Consider the following 17,118-nt stretch of genomic DNA (forward strand, 5'->3'; position numbering starts at 1 on the left):
AAGTGACAATCTCTGGATTATCGTTGGCACTTAATATCTGGCATTAGGCTGACAAATATATCCGTTGAGTTCAGCCTGGTGCACTGGAAGACCGAGGTCCCGGACTCGACCCTAACAGAAATGAAGACGCGAGAGAGACTCGCGCCTCATCCTCGATCCCACTACTTACTAGCAGCGCGCACACGCACAGAGCCAGACGAGCTCGCGCGTGCATGCTCATTTCCACACGACAATGTGGACTCGACGCGTTGAGATAATCGAATGAATAATGCGGCTTGACTTAATCACGATCGTCGGGGCACTATAACTTTTCCCTCTTCACGTGGCGCTTATAGACATCAATCGAGCATCTGGAACAATAGATCGTTCCAAAACGCCCACTCTGTCAAGTTTTTTCTTTCCTGAATGCACGCTGCTCGTGCTACGGGCAGTTTCGTACCTCGGGGATCAGACACGAAGTTTCTTCATTGTCATATTTTCACAACGAAAAGTTCATTCGTATATCAGCAATTCAATCGTAGTTAATATTTCGCTCGAGCTCGACGCTCTCGTGGGGCACGGACAGCTCGTCGCGGATTTTCTCGACCCCGAGGCTCTCCGCATATCTCCGAATTTTTCCTCAAGTATTCCTGGAGCCTCGTCAGTTATTTCCCGTCAAATGAAGAACCGATGAGCATACGCCAGTGCCTTGGAAATGGCACTGCGTACACTCATCGATACCTGCGCGGACACGCAAAGAGGGCAATTTAAACATCAACCTAGGAATGACTAATGATCGACAAGCATAATAACGGATTGTTGAGATTAGTTTTCACTCTTGTATACACTCGACGAAGAGAGGAGCGAAAATTCTCTCCTCTTTTGTTACTGACATTGCGCGAGTACCGTTCTCTGCTTTGCAATGGAAGCGTCTACATGCATGCGCGCTTGCGTGAGCCTGTAAAGGGAGAAGAAAGAGTTGAGAAATGCGATAATACAAGGATCCGAGCAGCTGGATGGGCCGCGCAGGATTGAATTAACAAAATGGATTTCACTTCATCTTCGTCTCTCGCGAGAGCGGGCAACAACGACGAGAGGAATATTGCTTTCATCGCGAGATCATAAAGCGATACATATGGCTTGCGGAGGAAACCCGATAGCCGGCGATGTACTGCATCAAACGATTAATTAATCAATCTCTTGTGTATCGACACCCGACGTGTTCTCGGTGCGCCTGCATCGATTATAATTACTATTCGCGTTATTACGAATTTCGAAGGCATGCACAGAAGTCATTTCGTGTCTGCCACGTTTTTTAATAAACTCACATTCGAGCTTAGGGTATCATGAAACGAAAATAGGAGACGTCAATGCCGAGGAATGCTAATGAGATGGAGAGAATGAGCAAGAGAAAAACCAATAAAAGTCGATACGAGAAAAAAAATTGTATTTCCGAGTCGCAGGCTTTCGACACGAAGCGCAGACTCGTGGATCGTATGTGTATGCATCGGCAATTGGGCATGTCGATGATAAATGTTGCCGTAACGAATTTATGTGCCGAAGAAAATCAACGAACTCGCTCACCGTGCATGTAATCCGAATCCATCCTTGTCTCGTTCTCTTCGATATTATTTCTTATTTTTCAATCCCCGTACGAGAGAATTCATTTGTATTTGTTTTTTTTCTCTCGTACAATTGACGATTTTTTGTCGGTCGAACAGACGCCGCTGCTGCGCTGGCTCCTTCATTAATTCGTAAATGCAACTTCGACGAGAGCCACGTGTAATGGAATCGCTAATTAATCAATGTTTGTATTATTAGTCAATATCTTCCCTCGGAGCTATAGGCGCATACGCCTTGCCCTCTCTGTATATCTGCTACCGCCGTTGCCGCCTTACAAGCTCCGCGGTTTCTCTTTCCTTCGAAAATCATTCGGCTCGTATAAACGTTTTTTTTCGTACATTTTTTGTTTTTTTTTTTTTCATTCGGCGCGTGTACGATTTCCCAAGACTTATTTTATGAACGCGCCTCTCCGGATTCTTTTTGGCTCCGGCGATTAACGCAGCGACTTCTCAATTCAGAGTGACAGACTTTTTTTCCAATGCGAATATTCGTGCCGCTGCGTGCTCCTCTTTCTTTAATGACGCAATTAAAAGTCCGTCAGATTCAATGGCCGATATTATAGTCTTGGATTCACTCCTAACGACTGGACGCGATCAGCACAGGAATCGATGATCGAAAGTTAAGATACGCAGCAACAACGTGTTTTTCACTGACGAAAACAATCCTAGATCCGGAGGATCGAAGTTACATTGAAATAACATTTGTAAATAACTGTATAAAAGGATCTTGATGGTTGAATCGAAGATCTCGAGATTCGAGAGTTTGGAATCTCGACCAGTAGTCGATATATATTATCAATTTTAGTATCTTGATGAATTCTACGGAAATCGAAAGACCAATTAAGCGTGGATGCCACTAATTTTAATGACTCTCGTCAACGCGTTGCACGCTGTCAATGAATCGTGTTTGTATGTTCGTTTTTTTAAGAGTTCGCACTACGATGAAATGATATGTTGAAAAAATGGGAAGTCCGTGCGGGGGAAAATGGATAAAGAAATAAATCGTTCGATGAGCGCACCGGAGGACAGTTTAATAGTTTAACGACCGGGATCGTCGGAGTGGTTGAACCTCTGAAAATGGATGATTCAACAGCAACGTGTGTGGTAGAGAAAAGAGCGAGCGAGTGAGGCAAGAAAATGGCACAATTATAATAGAATTTTGGCGAAAAGGTTGGGATTGCTCGGTAAATAAATCTCGGTAAAGAGCGAGAGGGAAAAATGAAGATTTCCGTATAGCTGGAGAGTCGAGAATCGGATGGAGGCACGAGGACGCGTTTGGTTGGACACCTTGATCCTGGTCGGATCGCCGACGATCTATTCAGCCGAGTCGCTCCATCGTTTTTCTCCCTTTTCCTTAAGGACTCCTGTAAATGGGGAAGCCCCATCGATCGCGCGTATATCGGGGGAAAACGTTGGACGATTCCGTCGTGGATTTTTTCGCTGAAGGAGCAACAGCACCGAGGAGAGATGTCGCAAGCAAAGTCTTTCGCTCTTTTCTCGGTGCGCGAGAGCGCGCAGCTGTGCCGCGCGGGCTTTGGCCAACTGTCACGCGGCACGCTTACGGGAGAAAAAATTGTGAAAAAAGGAATAAAATGTGAGAGCATACGACGAGAGTAAGACGAACTAGTCGGGCACGCACTTACGAGGAGTTGGCCAAGCGCTTTGTACTTGCGAGCGACGATCGCTGGGAGAACGAGAAACAGCGATGCGAGAATGAAAAGATGGAGAAATCCGCGCGCGCGCGCGCGCGCGAGGTAAAAGTTAGCACGCGCACTATCGTAAAAGGACCGCGCGCGTTTGTCCTGAGATTTTCCGATCCTGGGCAAAACGCGCGACAAGCCAGTAGGAGCAGCAGTGCATTTATCGACTCTCCCGCCGGGGTAAACTGTACCGATTCTCAACTCGACATAGACGTACGATCTTCCTCAGGTGCGTAAGGCGAAAATCCTTTCGTCTGCCTGCGACAAAAAACATCGACGATTATCCAGCCTCCGAGCATATAAAAACAAAAAGAAAAACAACCTTCTAAACAACAAAAAAGCTTCGCTGAGGAAACTCTCTCGAGTGCTGGCACGTGCTCTGCCATACCAAAGAGACGACGAATGCGAGTGCACGGTGCCCCCACACAGCAAAATAAAATAAGCGATCACGCAGCGACTCCTCGGGCTTTGCACTCAGCATTCAAAGACGTGAAATCGCCTTTCTTGCGCCTCCCTTTCTCGTGGCAACATTTAACGATACTTTTACTACCATAAACTCCAATAAATTCATTGACTTTCTTCGATCTCTCGCGTCCGACAAACTTGACGTTCGGTGCATGACCATCAATCAGAAAAGTAGCGTCTAACTTAATCGTCGACCCGTAATCGAGGATAGTCTCAACCGCGAGGTCACAATCCGCATAAACTTTAATACCGACAATAACCAAAGTTACGACCTTCTGCAGCTTAGAACTTACCACGATCGTGTATTATTTATGTATTAAAAAAGAGGTGAAACGGAATACGATCCATAATGGAACGAGATCGAGGATCGTCGACATTCCACAACAACGGGGTGGAGATGCCTCATTCCCTCGTGCTTATACTCGAGCTATGTACCTCGATGGATCTTTCTCCAGTGCACTTTCTGAAACATATATGACGGGCATCTATATACATAAATGTATATATGCCATTATGTCTGATCCCTCGCTCCTTTCTCTCTTTCTCTCCGGCGGGGGACTCCTGACGCTGGGAGGATCGTCGTGGACCCGTTATACAGTACATAATGTGGAGAACGAGAGAGAGAGAGAGAGAGAGAGAGAGAGCAACGCGATTCGCGATGGAGGCGCGGCCACGAATTAGCGCCAGATCGATTTATTACGTCCGCTCTACTGTTTATAACGCGGGTGATATAAAAGCTGACGCGTTCTTTCTCTTTCTATCTGCCGCTCGGAGTGTCGGATGCTGCATTATTTCCGTTGGCCGGGTCGGCGGGACGAAAGAAAAGGCCGAGGGGCCCTCGGTGTACGCGCGAGTCGTTGTAAGACCTTCGCAGAAAGCAGGGGAAAAAATTTTCAGAAAGAGAAAGAGCAAGAGAGAGAGAGAGAGAGAGAGATTTGTTGAGCAGAGATTTTCTCGCAAGCTCCCTAGAACTAGAAACGAGAGATACGATGTCTGACGCTTTGCAAACCCATGGGCGCGTATGCTTGTGTACTTTCCTACGCACACACACGCACGCGCGCGCGCTCATGCACACCTATTTGTACGCAAGTGAAGTATAAATAGAGAAAAGGACAGAACTGAAGTAATTCTCCGTACGATCCAGTGCAAATTACGCTCTTTTGCTTTCGAGGCTCGATGTACAGTCGGGGGGAGGAGGAGGATGAGGAGGAGGAGGAGGAGGAGGAGGAGGGAAACGGGGCGATTCTTTGATGCCCTGGACAAGGCGATGCCGTAAACGGGCGTCAGATAAGTTGTACGCGTAGGCAATGGGACTGGTTTTTTAAAATTCCTCTTTCTTTTTTCTTTCTTTCTTCATTTCTCCTCTGTAATGTGCTATATACATCAACTTTGTTCCTCGTGATAGTGGGGATTTCTCCTCGGCGCGTCGAGTGTCCACGAGACACGGGACAATGTTTCCCCGAGCTGCTCCGCGGGGTGGCTACGCTCATTCGCCATTCTTACCCATTTACTCTCTTTGCACACCAATACTATCCTCGTTGAAGATCACACATCCACAGAAACGCTAAATGTTTAATGCAGAAAACGATCGTGCGCGACGAATCACCCAGTTCTCCGGCGCATAATCCAGAAAACTAGTTACCGTCTCCACATTTTTTTGTCCCTGGTTTCTCCGCTCTCTCTCTCCTTCTCATTCTCTTTCAGTCGCGAGGAATCGACAAGAAATATGGCCGGAGTTCCAGAATGGACTCGGAAACGGTTTCAGTTTTTCCATCTATTTTTATTTTCGTATTTAAACATGTATTTTTACTTTCTAATATATTTCTTGGGGAGGAGACTGAAGCACAAAAGTTTTCATGGAACGAGAGCAAAGGATTGAAATAGCTTGAAAAAAGGTGAAATAATTATTGAACGAGAAAGAATATCGGAGGCTGTGATCAATGCAACGATACAAAACGAATCTCGGAGCAGAAGCAGATTGGATGAAAAGTAAAAAAGGGAGAAACCGACGAGTTTTTTCGCCGGAGCTATACGCGCGGGGCTTAAAAAGACGAAATTTCCGGGCGTACTCGGAAATAAATTGGGATTCGATGCTCGTAAAATTAGCGATCGGTCTTATATACGTCAGAGGAGTGCATTTAACGCTCATACGCGCGGAATGAATGCGAGAGTCGAACTATAAAAAGAGGGACGTGGCTCAGAAAGAGGAAATGGAGAAGAGAGAAAGAGAGAAGGAAGAATGAAAAGAAGATCGAGACTCGTACGCCGGTGGGCCGAGGAATCATTGTAGTGACTTTTCGTCTGTCGTCTTGCTACGAAGAAATAATAAGATTCGACAGGGCGCACAGCGTGCAGTCGGGCAAGTGCGTCGTGCAAGAGTTTTGTAATGCACCAGGATCGCGCGACGTCTTGGCCGGACGGACGGACCAAGGAGGCGACGAGAAGGAAGGAGGAGACGAGAGAGAGAGAGAGAGAGGGCACGCGCATATAAGCGAATTTACAATCGCGGCTTCCCTCTGTCGAACGGTACTTGGCGGGAATCTCGATCAACAGTCGTTCCATTCGTCTCGCTTGCTCTTCGAAACTGAAAGGGGTCAACGAAAACACTGAGCGCGAGGAGAAAAAATGCACGAGAATAAAACGACGAGTGAGTCGAAGCAGGATCACGATCCGCTGATCTCCTTCTCCGTCCAATAAAACTTCGAAGAACGAAACAAACGCGGAGAGGAAAAAAACGCTTATTATTTCATTGAACGTTGAGGAAGTATAACGAAAGTTCGGATGTGCACCAGCAGTGAGCATGCATGTCTATATAGGCGGAGGAAAAATCAAAATGGAACAACAAAAGTCTTCAAATAAAAGACGAGCCATCCGCTCGCTTGTGCATCATGCGCGCACCGCCTTCTCCTTTAAAGCGAAAAGAAGAAAAAGATGAAGGAGTCTCAGGCACCGAAGACCGTTCGAAAGATCGCTCGATAACTCGCTCTTCCTCTCGCCGGGCCCGAACCACGCACCCCGCACGCTTGCACGAGAGAGGAACACCAATGCAAAATTAAACGCAAAAGACAGCCACGATAAATACCGAATGTGTGCTATATCGACACTCGTAATAATCTGGCCCACGCTTCTCACGTTATTGCGGAACGCCTCGTTAATAAACTCCCCCATTTTCTACTCGCCTTTTATTTCCCTCCAAAATCATTTCCGTATCAACGAATTTGAGAAAGTATTTCAATCATTTTCTGTCTAGACATCGGAAACTTTCAATCGAAAATTATAAATTCAATTTACTCGCGTGACCCAGCAAGGGCGCTTGGATTATTTTTTTGCAAATTTTCTATAAAATTCACAGGAATACGTAACTTCCAAATCAAACTCGAGTCACTCCAATTGCGTGTTGCTGAGCAACACTCCTTCAGTTGGCTAGCGAACGATTTTATTCGTCGATTGATATTTGTTTTGTAATAAAAACGGAGGAACGGCTTTTTAACCTAATCTAATATCCGCTTGGGAGCGTTCAAGATTCTCTCATTCGTCGCTCTCGTTAATTGGAGATTTTTCTCCGGTACAGGCCTTCCCGAGAACTTTTAATAAAGGTCCGGTCCTTTTCGTGGGATTCTCTTGGGATGGAATGCCGAGTCCTTTTTCACCGACGAAACGTAGCAATCGCACGATTATTCCGATTATTATCATCATTATTAAACAAAGAGGCTTCATATACGAGGATATCGAGGCGAAAGCGACGAAAAATAAAAGTAGTGGAAGCGGGAGAGCAGAAGATGACGGGGAAGAAGCGAACGGGAGAGCAGCACGTAGCGAAGCAAGCGTCCATAGAGGATTGCCATTTGGCCAACTATACTTTTGTACCCCCGCGATACGCGTTCCGCATCGATATTATTTCATTAACGTTTTTTGCCAAGGTTCTGCTTGCAGCGTCGTATCTTTCGTTCGATTCGAAAAAACCCTTTGGCCCTTTTGCCAGGAAGGTTGAACTGATTGGAGCGCCATTGAGGAGGTCCGATGGCACGGAATTCATCATTTTTCTTCGATATTTTGCTTTATAAATTTAGCCTCGAGTTCTCTCTTGTTTCGCCTTCGCAAACTCATCGGCGTGACTAATTATCGTGATTTTTAAATCATCGCCCGAGATCATTTGTTCTTTTCGGCCGGATCCGGTCCGATTGGTTTTTGTTGGTTTAGAGCGGGGTGCCGAGCTCGTGCGGACGTTCTTTAAGGATGTAATAATATTCGAGGAAGCACAAAACGATTTCCTATCCATTATTCTGGGGAGCGATAAAAAACGAAGGAAATAATGATCCTTCCATTTGTCTTGGAAATTTCGAGGTCCGGAGAGGCATTCGCAGAGTTCGCGAGGAGGTCGAACACGCGTATTCGCGCGAGCGGAGGATCGTTTAGCATCGTCGCATTACTGGGTGGCATCGTTTAATTACGCTCCACCGAGTTTCTCGTTTTGCGCATTTTTTGAATTATTTTTCGTCGCTTCGTTTTTTCCCGGCGGTCTTATACTCTTGCGAGCCCCCTCCCCGAGCCCTGAATGCACGAGAGGCCTGCTCGTGCGGTGATGGATTGCAGGCCGCGATTTTCGGGAAGTATTTGTTGACAAAGTCTCGCTCTGTGGGTGTTCGCGGTGCACGGTTTCCTTTGCCTCCTTCTCCTCTCTGCGAGCCTCCTTATAAAACGCAGAAGAATATCCTGCGTATAAATGTATAAAAATCCACATGCGCTTTTCGTTGGCCTCCCGAACTCACCCAGAGCGTGGCAATTTATGGGGGTTTCAGTGGATTTATGCGCTCGCGCGAGTACGAAAACCGAGAAACCTTTTGGTCCTGCGACGTGAACGACGGTCCTGCGACCTCGCAGCGCCACGATATTCATCATCGAACAAAAACAAAAGAAAAATCTCGTATGCCAGTTTATTTTTTCAATTTTCTACTTCATTGCCATTGAAATTCGCTCAACATGGAAGTTATCCGACTAAATAAAAGCCTACGACAAAAGCAGAAGGCCGAATATATCAGACACTGAGTTCGGGTTCAATCGTCATTGAAAGTCCGGGAAAAAGTTATTTGAATTTGGAGAAAAAGTTATTCTCGAGACTCTTTCGTACAAATGCTGCTATTTCTTGATTTTTTAATCTCAAAACGCGTCCAACTCGTCACATAAATACTGCAAAAAGTCAGATATGCATCAATTCTCTGAAGAGAACGTTGCTCCTTCATTTTCTGAGATAAAGTGCGGCGATGCTACGAGGCAGAGAGTGGAGTAAGAGAGAAAACTTGCAGCTACAGTGCTACCGGCACGTTTCCCGGAAGTTGGAAGCCTATGCCCTTAAAGAGTGAAGTTCCTAGGGACGGTGCGTGAGTGCATTAGATAAATTGTCGTCGGTATTATTCTCCGAGGTTATCACAGTGACCGCGAGCCAGTCCGGATCATTGTTGGAGGAATGCGCATTATTTCTCACGCACGAGTTGGTGTGGTCGACGGGTCAGGGTCACGCGTCAAGTTCATCCAGAGTCGCGAAGGTTCAGGGGGCGTAGAAAATTGCGTTTCTTGGCAGGGGAAAGAAAATGACGAAGGAAAAAGGTAATTGAGAGAGGAATGGAGAGCACGATAGAGAAAGTTCGCTACTTTTCTCTCGGCCCTCCCTCCTCCAGCCCTCCGGGAGTTGGGTAATCCGAGAGCCAGCTCGGATGCTCCGCGAACTGCTCACGCAAGATGCACCGCCGCTCTGGCGAGTGGAGAATTCGATATATCTGAAGAGGAAAAGGGCGAGGGAATTGCGAAGAGGATGAGTTTTGCCCTCTCGCCCGTCTTCTTACTTAACTTACTTTGCTAAACTCCCACAACAACTGCCGGCCAGGAGAGTCAAGGCTGATCGAGTTACCGTAGACCGTGATCGATACGCCAGTGCGGAGGATTCCGGACGTCGTAATGCACTTGCCTCAAGTAGACCAAGAACTACTTCCGGGATTTTCATTCTTTATTTGTACAATTTCGATGATGCCACACGGAGGGAATTAAACGGTAATATTTAGAGTCAAATTCACTGTAAAACTCGCCGTGATATATTTCACTGCGGCGACAAGTTAACGAAAAGTATCCACTCCTGTAAAGCATTGTAAATTTTTTTTATTTTTTGCAGAGTTTTCAGTTTTATGACAGTAAGTATTGCAGATAGGACGTCAAAATTTACTAAATACTCCGGTAAAAGTTCCCACTTTCCCAATACATTATATTGGGAAAAGTTAAAATGAACGAGATCGGATGGCAAAAGGAAATATCATATACTAGGCATAATTCACGGTGCTTTACGTACAGGAAGGCCGTCATATCTCAGAGAGTTACTCACAATACGGAAAAAAAAAAAAAAAAAAAAAAAAAATAGAGTAAGGAAAGAAAGAATTTTTGGAAGTTCCTCACTTTCGAACAGAATATAAGAGGCATTCCTTCAGCGTAACCGGGACCCATCTCTGAAATGCTCTCCCAGAAGACGCCTTAAACTTGTAGAAAAGGGTTTTTTTCGTAGACTGATAGAGAGTTGAGAGTACGCTGATGGAAATATTAAGTTAGATCAATAAATATTACTAGTATTCATCGATTAATTGTATAACAAACGACAAAATTGTACAACAAATCGGCTGTATGTCAAAGGACACGTCCTATCGCGTTAATAAACTCTATTCTATTCTATTCTACTTTGAACAATAAATATTGGTCGCACTATTGTTACTTGCGGTAATTTTTCAAATTGGATTCTCTCCGTGCAGAAGAATCATATCGGTCTCTCAGAAGAGTCGTTTCGTGACAGAACAACGGGTCGACGCAATAAATTTTTGTTATAATCTATTTTGCATCAAGCGTGAAAGTCTCGGAAGAGAAAATTACGTGATTTATTTTCATCTAAACAGGAAGCCTCGCTTCGATGGAAACGTGGAGCAAAATATTTGTCGATCGTACGGCTGATAAATCACCTTTCAAGATGAGGAAGAACGGTTATCCCTCGACAACGGGATTGAGGAGAAGCGTCCGAGAAAAAACTAGCCAATAATTAATACGATTGATGACGCGGTTAATTGGGGACGCGAAAACATTAATTGAAAGGCGAAGAAAGAAGTTTACGAGCGTCGCGTACCAAGATACAAGTTTCCTTAACCCAGAACGAGACACATTCATTGCCTTTATTCTTCGATCTCGAGCTTAACGAATGGCTACTATGGAATCCTAGTCGAAATGATAACGATGCTTGAACCGGAGGAGCAAAGGTGACGCTTCGCGAAAACTTGAAATTGTCGTCAGGCTCAAATATGGAAACGCGCTGATTTTCCAAGAAGCCAGACGCAATGCTCCGCAATTCAGAGATTCGATTAACAATTTGTCTGTGTTTCAGAGCAGCATAAAAACGAAGCGAATAAAAACGTTTGGTACACACAAATTACAGACGTTGCGGCCAGATATATTGACCGATCGTCGGGGGAGAGCGCAGAAGATACGATTCCCCTGCGCGTATGTGCTCCCGGCGAAAATCGTGTATCGCCTCTTTCTCTCGCCGACGAGAGGACATGATTAATCGCAGCGAGAAGTTTAATCGGCACGCGGTTCGCTTCCTCCCTTCTTTGCCACTATGCTCCTCCATTTTTCCTTTCTGCGATGTGTTGTTCCTCTCACGGGGCTTCTTCGCTTCCGGCGAATCGTCAGCAACTGCGTAAGTGTGCGGGTACATGCAGAGAGCAAAGATGCTACGAACATGAAGGATGTGAGATAAAACAAGTGAGGGAATCTTGACTTGACGAAGTAGCAAACACGAGGAAGGGTGCACGAATCGACCCCTGTAAGCGTGGTTCTGTAAGCGCATGATACACCGAACCGTCTTCCTCGTCGCCTCTTCCCGTGCTTCATTTTGCATCCCCCCTTCCTTCTGGAGTGCACATACTGTGCGAAATTCATATAAAAACATTCCAAGTTACTTCATTTTTCAAGTGCCTTCATCACGGGTTTGGTTTTCGTTAAATTTTTTATTTGTAACGATTTCACACGAAAACTCTTGTTTATTTTCCTATCGAGGTCTGTCGTAGTAGGCTGATTCGAACTTTTATTACTAACGTTCATCAAATTGTCAACGTATACAAAGGAAAAAATTCTCGCAGAGACGATTTCTTAACATTTTCGGATGTCCGGTTGCAGATTTCCTGGTACCCGTAATATAGTGGGAGCTGCGAGTGATAAGGATTTGAAGCTCGGAGGGATTAGAGAAACAGTTACATTCGGTCTAATAAAAAGAAAGTATTTGAGTTGGTGGGGAAACAAAACAATGCGATAAAAAACGTCTTATATAATTGTGTTGATTGCTGAGTACAAATTTTATTGTTAAAAAGTATGATTATAAGGCTAAATAATTCAAGAATGCTATAATCCTTATGAAAAGTATAAGCTAAATAATGTAGTTATCCAGTAATTCTTATGTAAAGTAAACTAGATCGTGCGTTGAGTCGCAGATCATTCGTTTTATCTACCTGCCTACTACATTTTCATAAAGTACATCAGAAGTACAGCGAAAATTCAGTATTTAAGGCCATTATCACGAAAAATAATTAAATGTTGTTTAGTGTGTCTTGTACACTGGCTGGCCCACTATGTTGCCACGGGGAGCGTAGTTACATACGAAATAGGTTTGTTTAAGGTTTTCATCCGTGATAAAACGAACGATACCACACCCCACACGCGTTGTTGAACCCCATACCATTTGAGTATAGTTGCTATACGATTCTTCGGTTGGCAAAGGATCTCTGAAAATAAACGAAATTTATCTATGAACTTCAGATCGAATCAAGTATGAAAATCATTTTACGTTAACGACCATAATACCATTGAAATTAGAAAGGAATAGAATCATCGGTTAATTTAATTTTATTGTTGCAAAGCATATCAATCCAGTGCGTACGTCTTCGGATTATTTCGAGCCCATTTTATCACCGGAATCTCACTTTTTTCCTAAGTATGCTGTTCCTGTTTTTTCAAGACCCCCCTCCCCCATCCCAAAGTGTTGCTCATATTTTTTCGGGATCTAATACGCTAGTCCATTTGCAAGAGAATCAAGGGAAACTGTAGAAAAGCCGGACAAAACACGGACCGCATACTTACCGATGTCGGTTGATCGGTTAGTATAAATGTTTTATACTCACTCGTAAGATGAGACCAAGGTATTGTTGAAATTGTGCACTTCTGAATACCAATAATACAACATAGTTTCCAGTTCGGTATAAAGATCGTTTCTGATAATGAAAAAGTTTTGTCCAAATTTCGTGTCCTCTGGAAGTAAAATTGATTCGTTATGCGGTTTGATAAATTTTTTTCACTCATGCATTAGTTCTCCTTCAAGATGTTTCGATGATGAAATAAAAACTCTGACAAAAAGGAAGTTTTGTTCATTCCGTCGTACATTTCAATTTAACAATACTTCAGAATTCGAATCCTGTACCGATTGGAAGAACGGTGATAAAATTTATTAGACATATTTAGTTTTTACAGTGCTATTTTGATCGTTTTCACTATAGAAGCATTTGTAGCCACGAATGAAGCTTGCAATCATTGAAATACATGGCCAAGTATGACGATTTTAACTCACCGTTAACGAACTCCCTGCCTATGCTAATCTGGCACTGATTGGCCCAGCCTTGAGCAGCGGTAGCTAATGCATCGTCCCATATCTATAGAAAAAAAAAACAACGAACAAAAATAGTGATTTATTAACAAAAAATAATCTTCCATCCATGTGAAGTAGTTTTTTTTTTTCATTTTAGGCTACCACATGGAGCATTACCAGGTCTTTCAAGTATTTCGATCCTGGCTGAGGCCCGGGATTTCCACCTGTCTCACTCTTTTTCGCCACCCTCGATCTTATCCAATTGTGATAGTTGAGAATCTGTTGTTTTTCGTGCTCGGAAAGTGTTGCCTTGTCGATTTTTTTACCACAAACTGCCAGTGATGCGGCTTCCCGTCCGGGCGATTCTGTGGATCCTGGCGCATCATTCAATATGGCAAAACGCTGAGAATGAAAGATGTTCATTACCAAAAATTTGTTCAACACTTGGTACATTTCACGGTTAGTACCGATCTTTCGTTTGATCCAATAAGTATATTTACCGACGATGAGGTTTCCACTTCGATCGATTCTGTGGATCCTGATGCAGGATTGGATATGGCAACAGGCTGTGAATGGAAGATGTTCATTACCAAAAATTTGTTCAACACTTGGTACGTTTCACGGTTAGTACCGATCTTTCGTTTGATCCAATAAGTATATTTACCGACGATGAGGCTTCCACTCCGTGCGATTCTGTGGATCCTGGTGCAAGAGTGGATATGGCGACAGGCTGTGAATGGAAGATGTTCATTACCAAAAATTTGTTTAATACTTGGTACGTTTCACGGTTAGTACCGATCTTTCGATAGATCAAATTAGCATATTTACCAACGATGCAGCTTTCTTTCTGTGCGATTCTGTGGATCTTGGCGCAAGGTCGGGTATTGCAGCAGGCTGTGAATGAAAGATGGTTATTACCAAAAATCGGTCCAACAGTTAGTACCTCCCATGATTAGTAGCAATTTTCCGACAGATTCATCGATTATATTTACCGACGATTTAAGGGGGTCACCTCGTATAGCAGCCGGATTTTTTGGGATCCCTTCGCGATTTTTTTGCAGCGAAGACTAAAAACATAGCCTTTTGAAATTTGAAAGGTTTATTTATTGGTATTTCAATTTTATAATAAAATTTTTCAACTTTGATATCTCGGTTAGGTTCGGTGTAAAAAATATTTAAAAAATTGAAGGATTATTGCACTATGAAACACAAAATTTCAATTTTCAAAATTGTTTCAAAGCGCGAAAACACTTTAATTTTTTATATTTCTGTATTATTTTAGTTCAGACGATAGCCACTGCTTTATACATGAAAACGATCTTTGGTTTTTTGATACCAGATAAACCAATCCTCGGAATCGTTGATACCATACAGTAATACATGGCGGTTCCTGTGGAGTAGTTTTCCATCGAATCTACCCGAAATATCAGATTTTAAAATTCTATTATAAACTTGGAATACCAATAAATAAACCCTTAAAATTTCAAAAGTCTGTGTTTTTGTTGCTCGCCGCAAAAAAATCGCGAAAAAGCCCCAAAAAACACAAATGCCACACAGGGTGACCTCCTTAACCCTTTTCACGCCTACTCGGATGGATTTTGATATATCACGGCATCTCATAGACTGTAAACGAAAGATTTTCAATGTTAGACTTTGTTCAACAGCATAGTTTTTCAACGAATTCCCATCTTATTTTTAGTATGGAGTCCGACGAGAATTCAATGACATTTTTTCATAACTTTAACACCACTAACAAAAGTACCGATTTGTTTTTTAAGAATCACGATGTTTCGAGTAAAAACTATTCAAAACTAGAAAAAGAAAGTACTCTAAGGTTCTAAATCATACCATAGAACAACCAACGCCTTGAAAAAGTAATGCTTCTAAAATTCAATTTGAAACGATCTGTGAAAAATAAAAAGCGAAAAGGAAAATGGAAAATTACTTACACGATGCACTTTCGTGCAACATTTGTGTGCCTTCCAGCGCGAACTCTTTATGCTCAGCAACCCAGTCAAAAGGCATAAAACCGCAACGGAAGCGAGCCCGTACCCAAGAAACCCCATTTCTAAATAAAATTTGACTCAGCTTATTGGCAAAATTCTTAATGAGGTGGATCGATCGGATCTGCGAGCAGTTGACTGTGCGAATTGACGGTTCTCCTGCGAGTCTTAAATTTATACCGGGCTATAATCATTCGATTTTTTATTGTTAACGTGAAAGAAATAAAGTCAATAATCCACAAACAAAGGACGCGAAACTCGACCTGCATATTAATGCATCGACGAAAAGATAAGTCGTTTTCCTATCGCTTTTTCGTGCCTTCGCAGGCTTTTGATAAACGCAGCCTGATTGTTCGGTTCCATTTTTTATCGCATCAATTCATTCCATTTTCTTATAAGACTTTCAGCGACTTTATCGTAATGCACTTCTAAATTATTTCATAATCGAGTCTGGCAGACTTTTCACTTTTAAGGGAGGTAAAAACCCGTAGAATTCTGATCACTTGATTAAAAAAACGGCAGAAAATAAAGTGTCGTTCAGAGATTTAGGCTCAATTCGACTAACAGACAATTAGTATTTATCATTTTGTTGTTGTAATGAAATAAAAATATACAAATTCATTACGTTCACACATTGAAATTCATCGATTGGAAATAAGATTAAGTTGATTTATGTAATAGCTACGTAATGAGAAAAAATTGAATGTGCACAAGAGTCATTTTCATTTGTGACCAAATTTGTACAAGTGTTCCAACCTATTAGAATAGTACAAAACGACTATTACAATAACATGTAATAACGTCGCTGCAAGAACACAATTGTCATGTGGTGCCTGACTCGTTCATGCGATAAATGAATAAGTGTTTAGTTTTTCGATTGATAAATATTATTCAGAAGTACGAAATGCACGATCGAGTGAACGTGACAGTCGTTGTCGATGATAATACATAAACGTTGGAAACATGTTTTCATTTCGAGCACAAAGGCCTGAAATTCGTGAGAAGTCCGTTACAAATTTTTGTATATTTCGAGGTCGATGGATGACGACATTTTTATGATGATACCAAAAACGTGTCAAAGATTACTTTTTCGCCTGAAAATGGGTAAACGTGTTGGATAAATACATAATAAAAAAACAAAACAAAAATACAATGCTTAGCGATCACAATCCAAATGCCCTTGGAGACGAGTAGTTGCGCAGTTGATAAAATTTTAGTCGCGCCAGCGTCTCGAAATTTGTGCATACACAAGCAGAATTTGCTGTCGAGACTTTTATATTCAAAGGACCGAGATTCCAATTATTTTCGAAAGCTTTCAAATATTATTTTCCTATAAATGGAAACAATACAGAAAATTGTCCCACTTTACTTTTACACGATTTAATATACGAATTCAAATGTAAACTGTAAAATATTAAAATTTCAAGAGAGACAGAAATCCCTTCGAGTTGAATATCAGTCACATCGGTATGGAAGTATGCTTCAAATATATTTGTGAATACAGATACGAGGACGATGAGAACACTTCTATTGGAATGAAGTTTCCCATTTTTTTATAGAAATTAACGCTGCTCAATGCAGCAATAACCAGCCAACAGAATCGTGCCTGAATTAAAAATAACGTTTCGTTCATGAAAATCCTTGGTTCCGATGTTTCAACGTTCTCTGGAACGTTTTTAGTTGCAAAT

General features: G+C 42.7%; 2 protein-coding genes across 6 annotated transcripts in view; one reads left to right on the forward strand and one right to left on the reverse strand.

Moving 5' to 3' along the window:
• LOC122417522 (glycogen-binding subunit 76A-like) overlaps positions 1–17,118 on the forward strand; it is a 122,068-nt gene that overhangs the window by 75,853 nt on the left and 29,097 nt on the right. The window contains exon 1 of one of the 5 annotated variants that reach the window (XR_006262297.1): positions 13,084–13,886. The exons of the other annotated variants lie outside the window; for them this stretch is intronic. The gene's annotated coding sequence lies outside the window, so the exon portion shown is untranslated. Of the gene's footprint in view, positions 1–13,083; positions 13,887–17,118 lie in introns of those variants that run through there. 5 annotated transcript variants of the gene reach the window in all.
• LOC122417524 (venom allergen 5-like) lies at positions 12,387–15,506 on the reverse strand. The gene is made up of 8 exons (XM_043431071.1): positions 15,377–15,506; positions 14,256–14,321; positions 14,092–14,157; positions 13,928–13,993; positions 13,605–13,829; positions 13,410–13,491; positions 12,967–13,093; positions 12,387–12,570 (listed from the first exon to the last, which is right to left on the reverse strand). Exons 1-8 carry the CDS (start codon positions 15,491–15,493, stop codon positions 12,387–12,389), a joined length of 933 nt encoding a protein of 310 aa, XP_043287006.1. The 5' UTR covers positions 15,494–15,506.

This window comes from Venturia canescens, chromosome 10 (genome assembly GCF_019457755.1).
Source record: "Venturia canescens isolate UGA chromosome 10, ASM1945775v1, whole genome shotgun sequence".
Classification (NCBI taxonomy): domain Eukaryota; kingdom Metazoa; phylum Arthropoda; class Insecta; order Hymenoptera; family Ichneumonidae; genus Venturia; species Venturia canescens.

What these genes read in the sequence shown, in the direction of transcription:
- LOC122417524 (XM_043431071.1), bottom strand. Translation starts at nt 15,493, where the DNA reads ATGGGGTTTCTTGGGTACGGGCTCGCTTCCGTTGCGGTTTTATGCCTT. An exon ending in AAGTGGAAACCTCATCGTCG is followed by an intron (nt 13,830 to 13,927) that starts GTAAATATACTT and finishes TTTCATTCTCAG; the next exon opens with CGTTTTGCCATATTGAATGA. An exon ending in AGGCAGGGAGTTCGTTAACG is followed by an intron (nt 13,094 to 13,409) that starts GTGAGTTAAAAT and finishes TTTTACTTCCAG; the next exon opens with AGGACACGAAATTTGGACAA.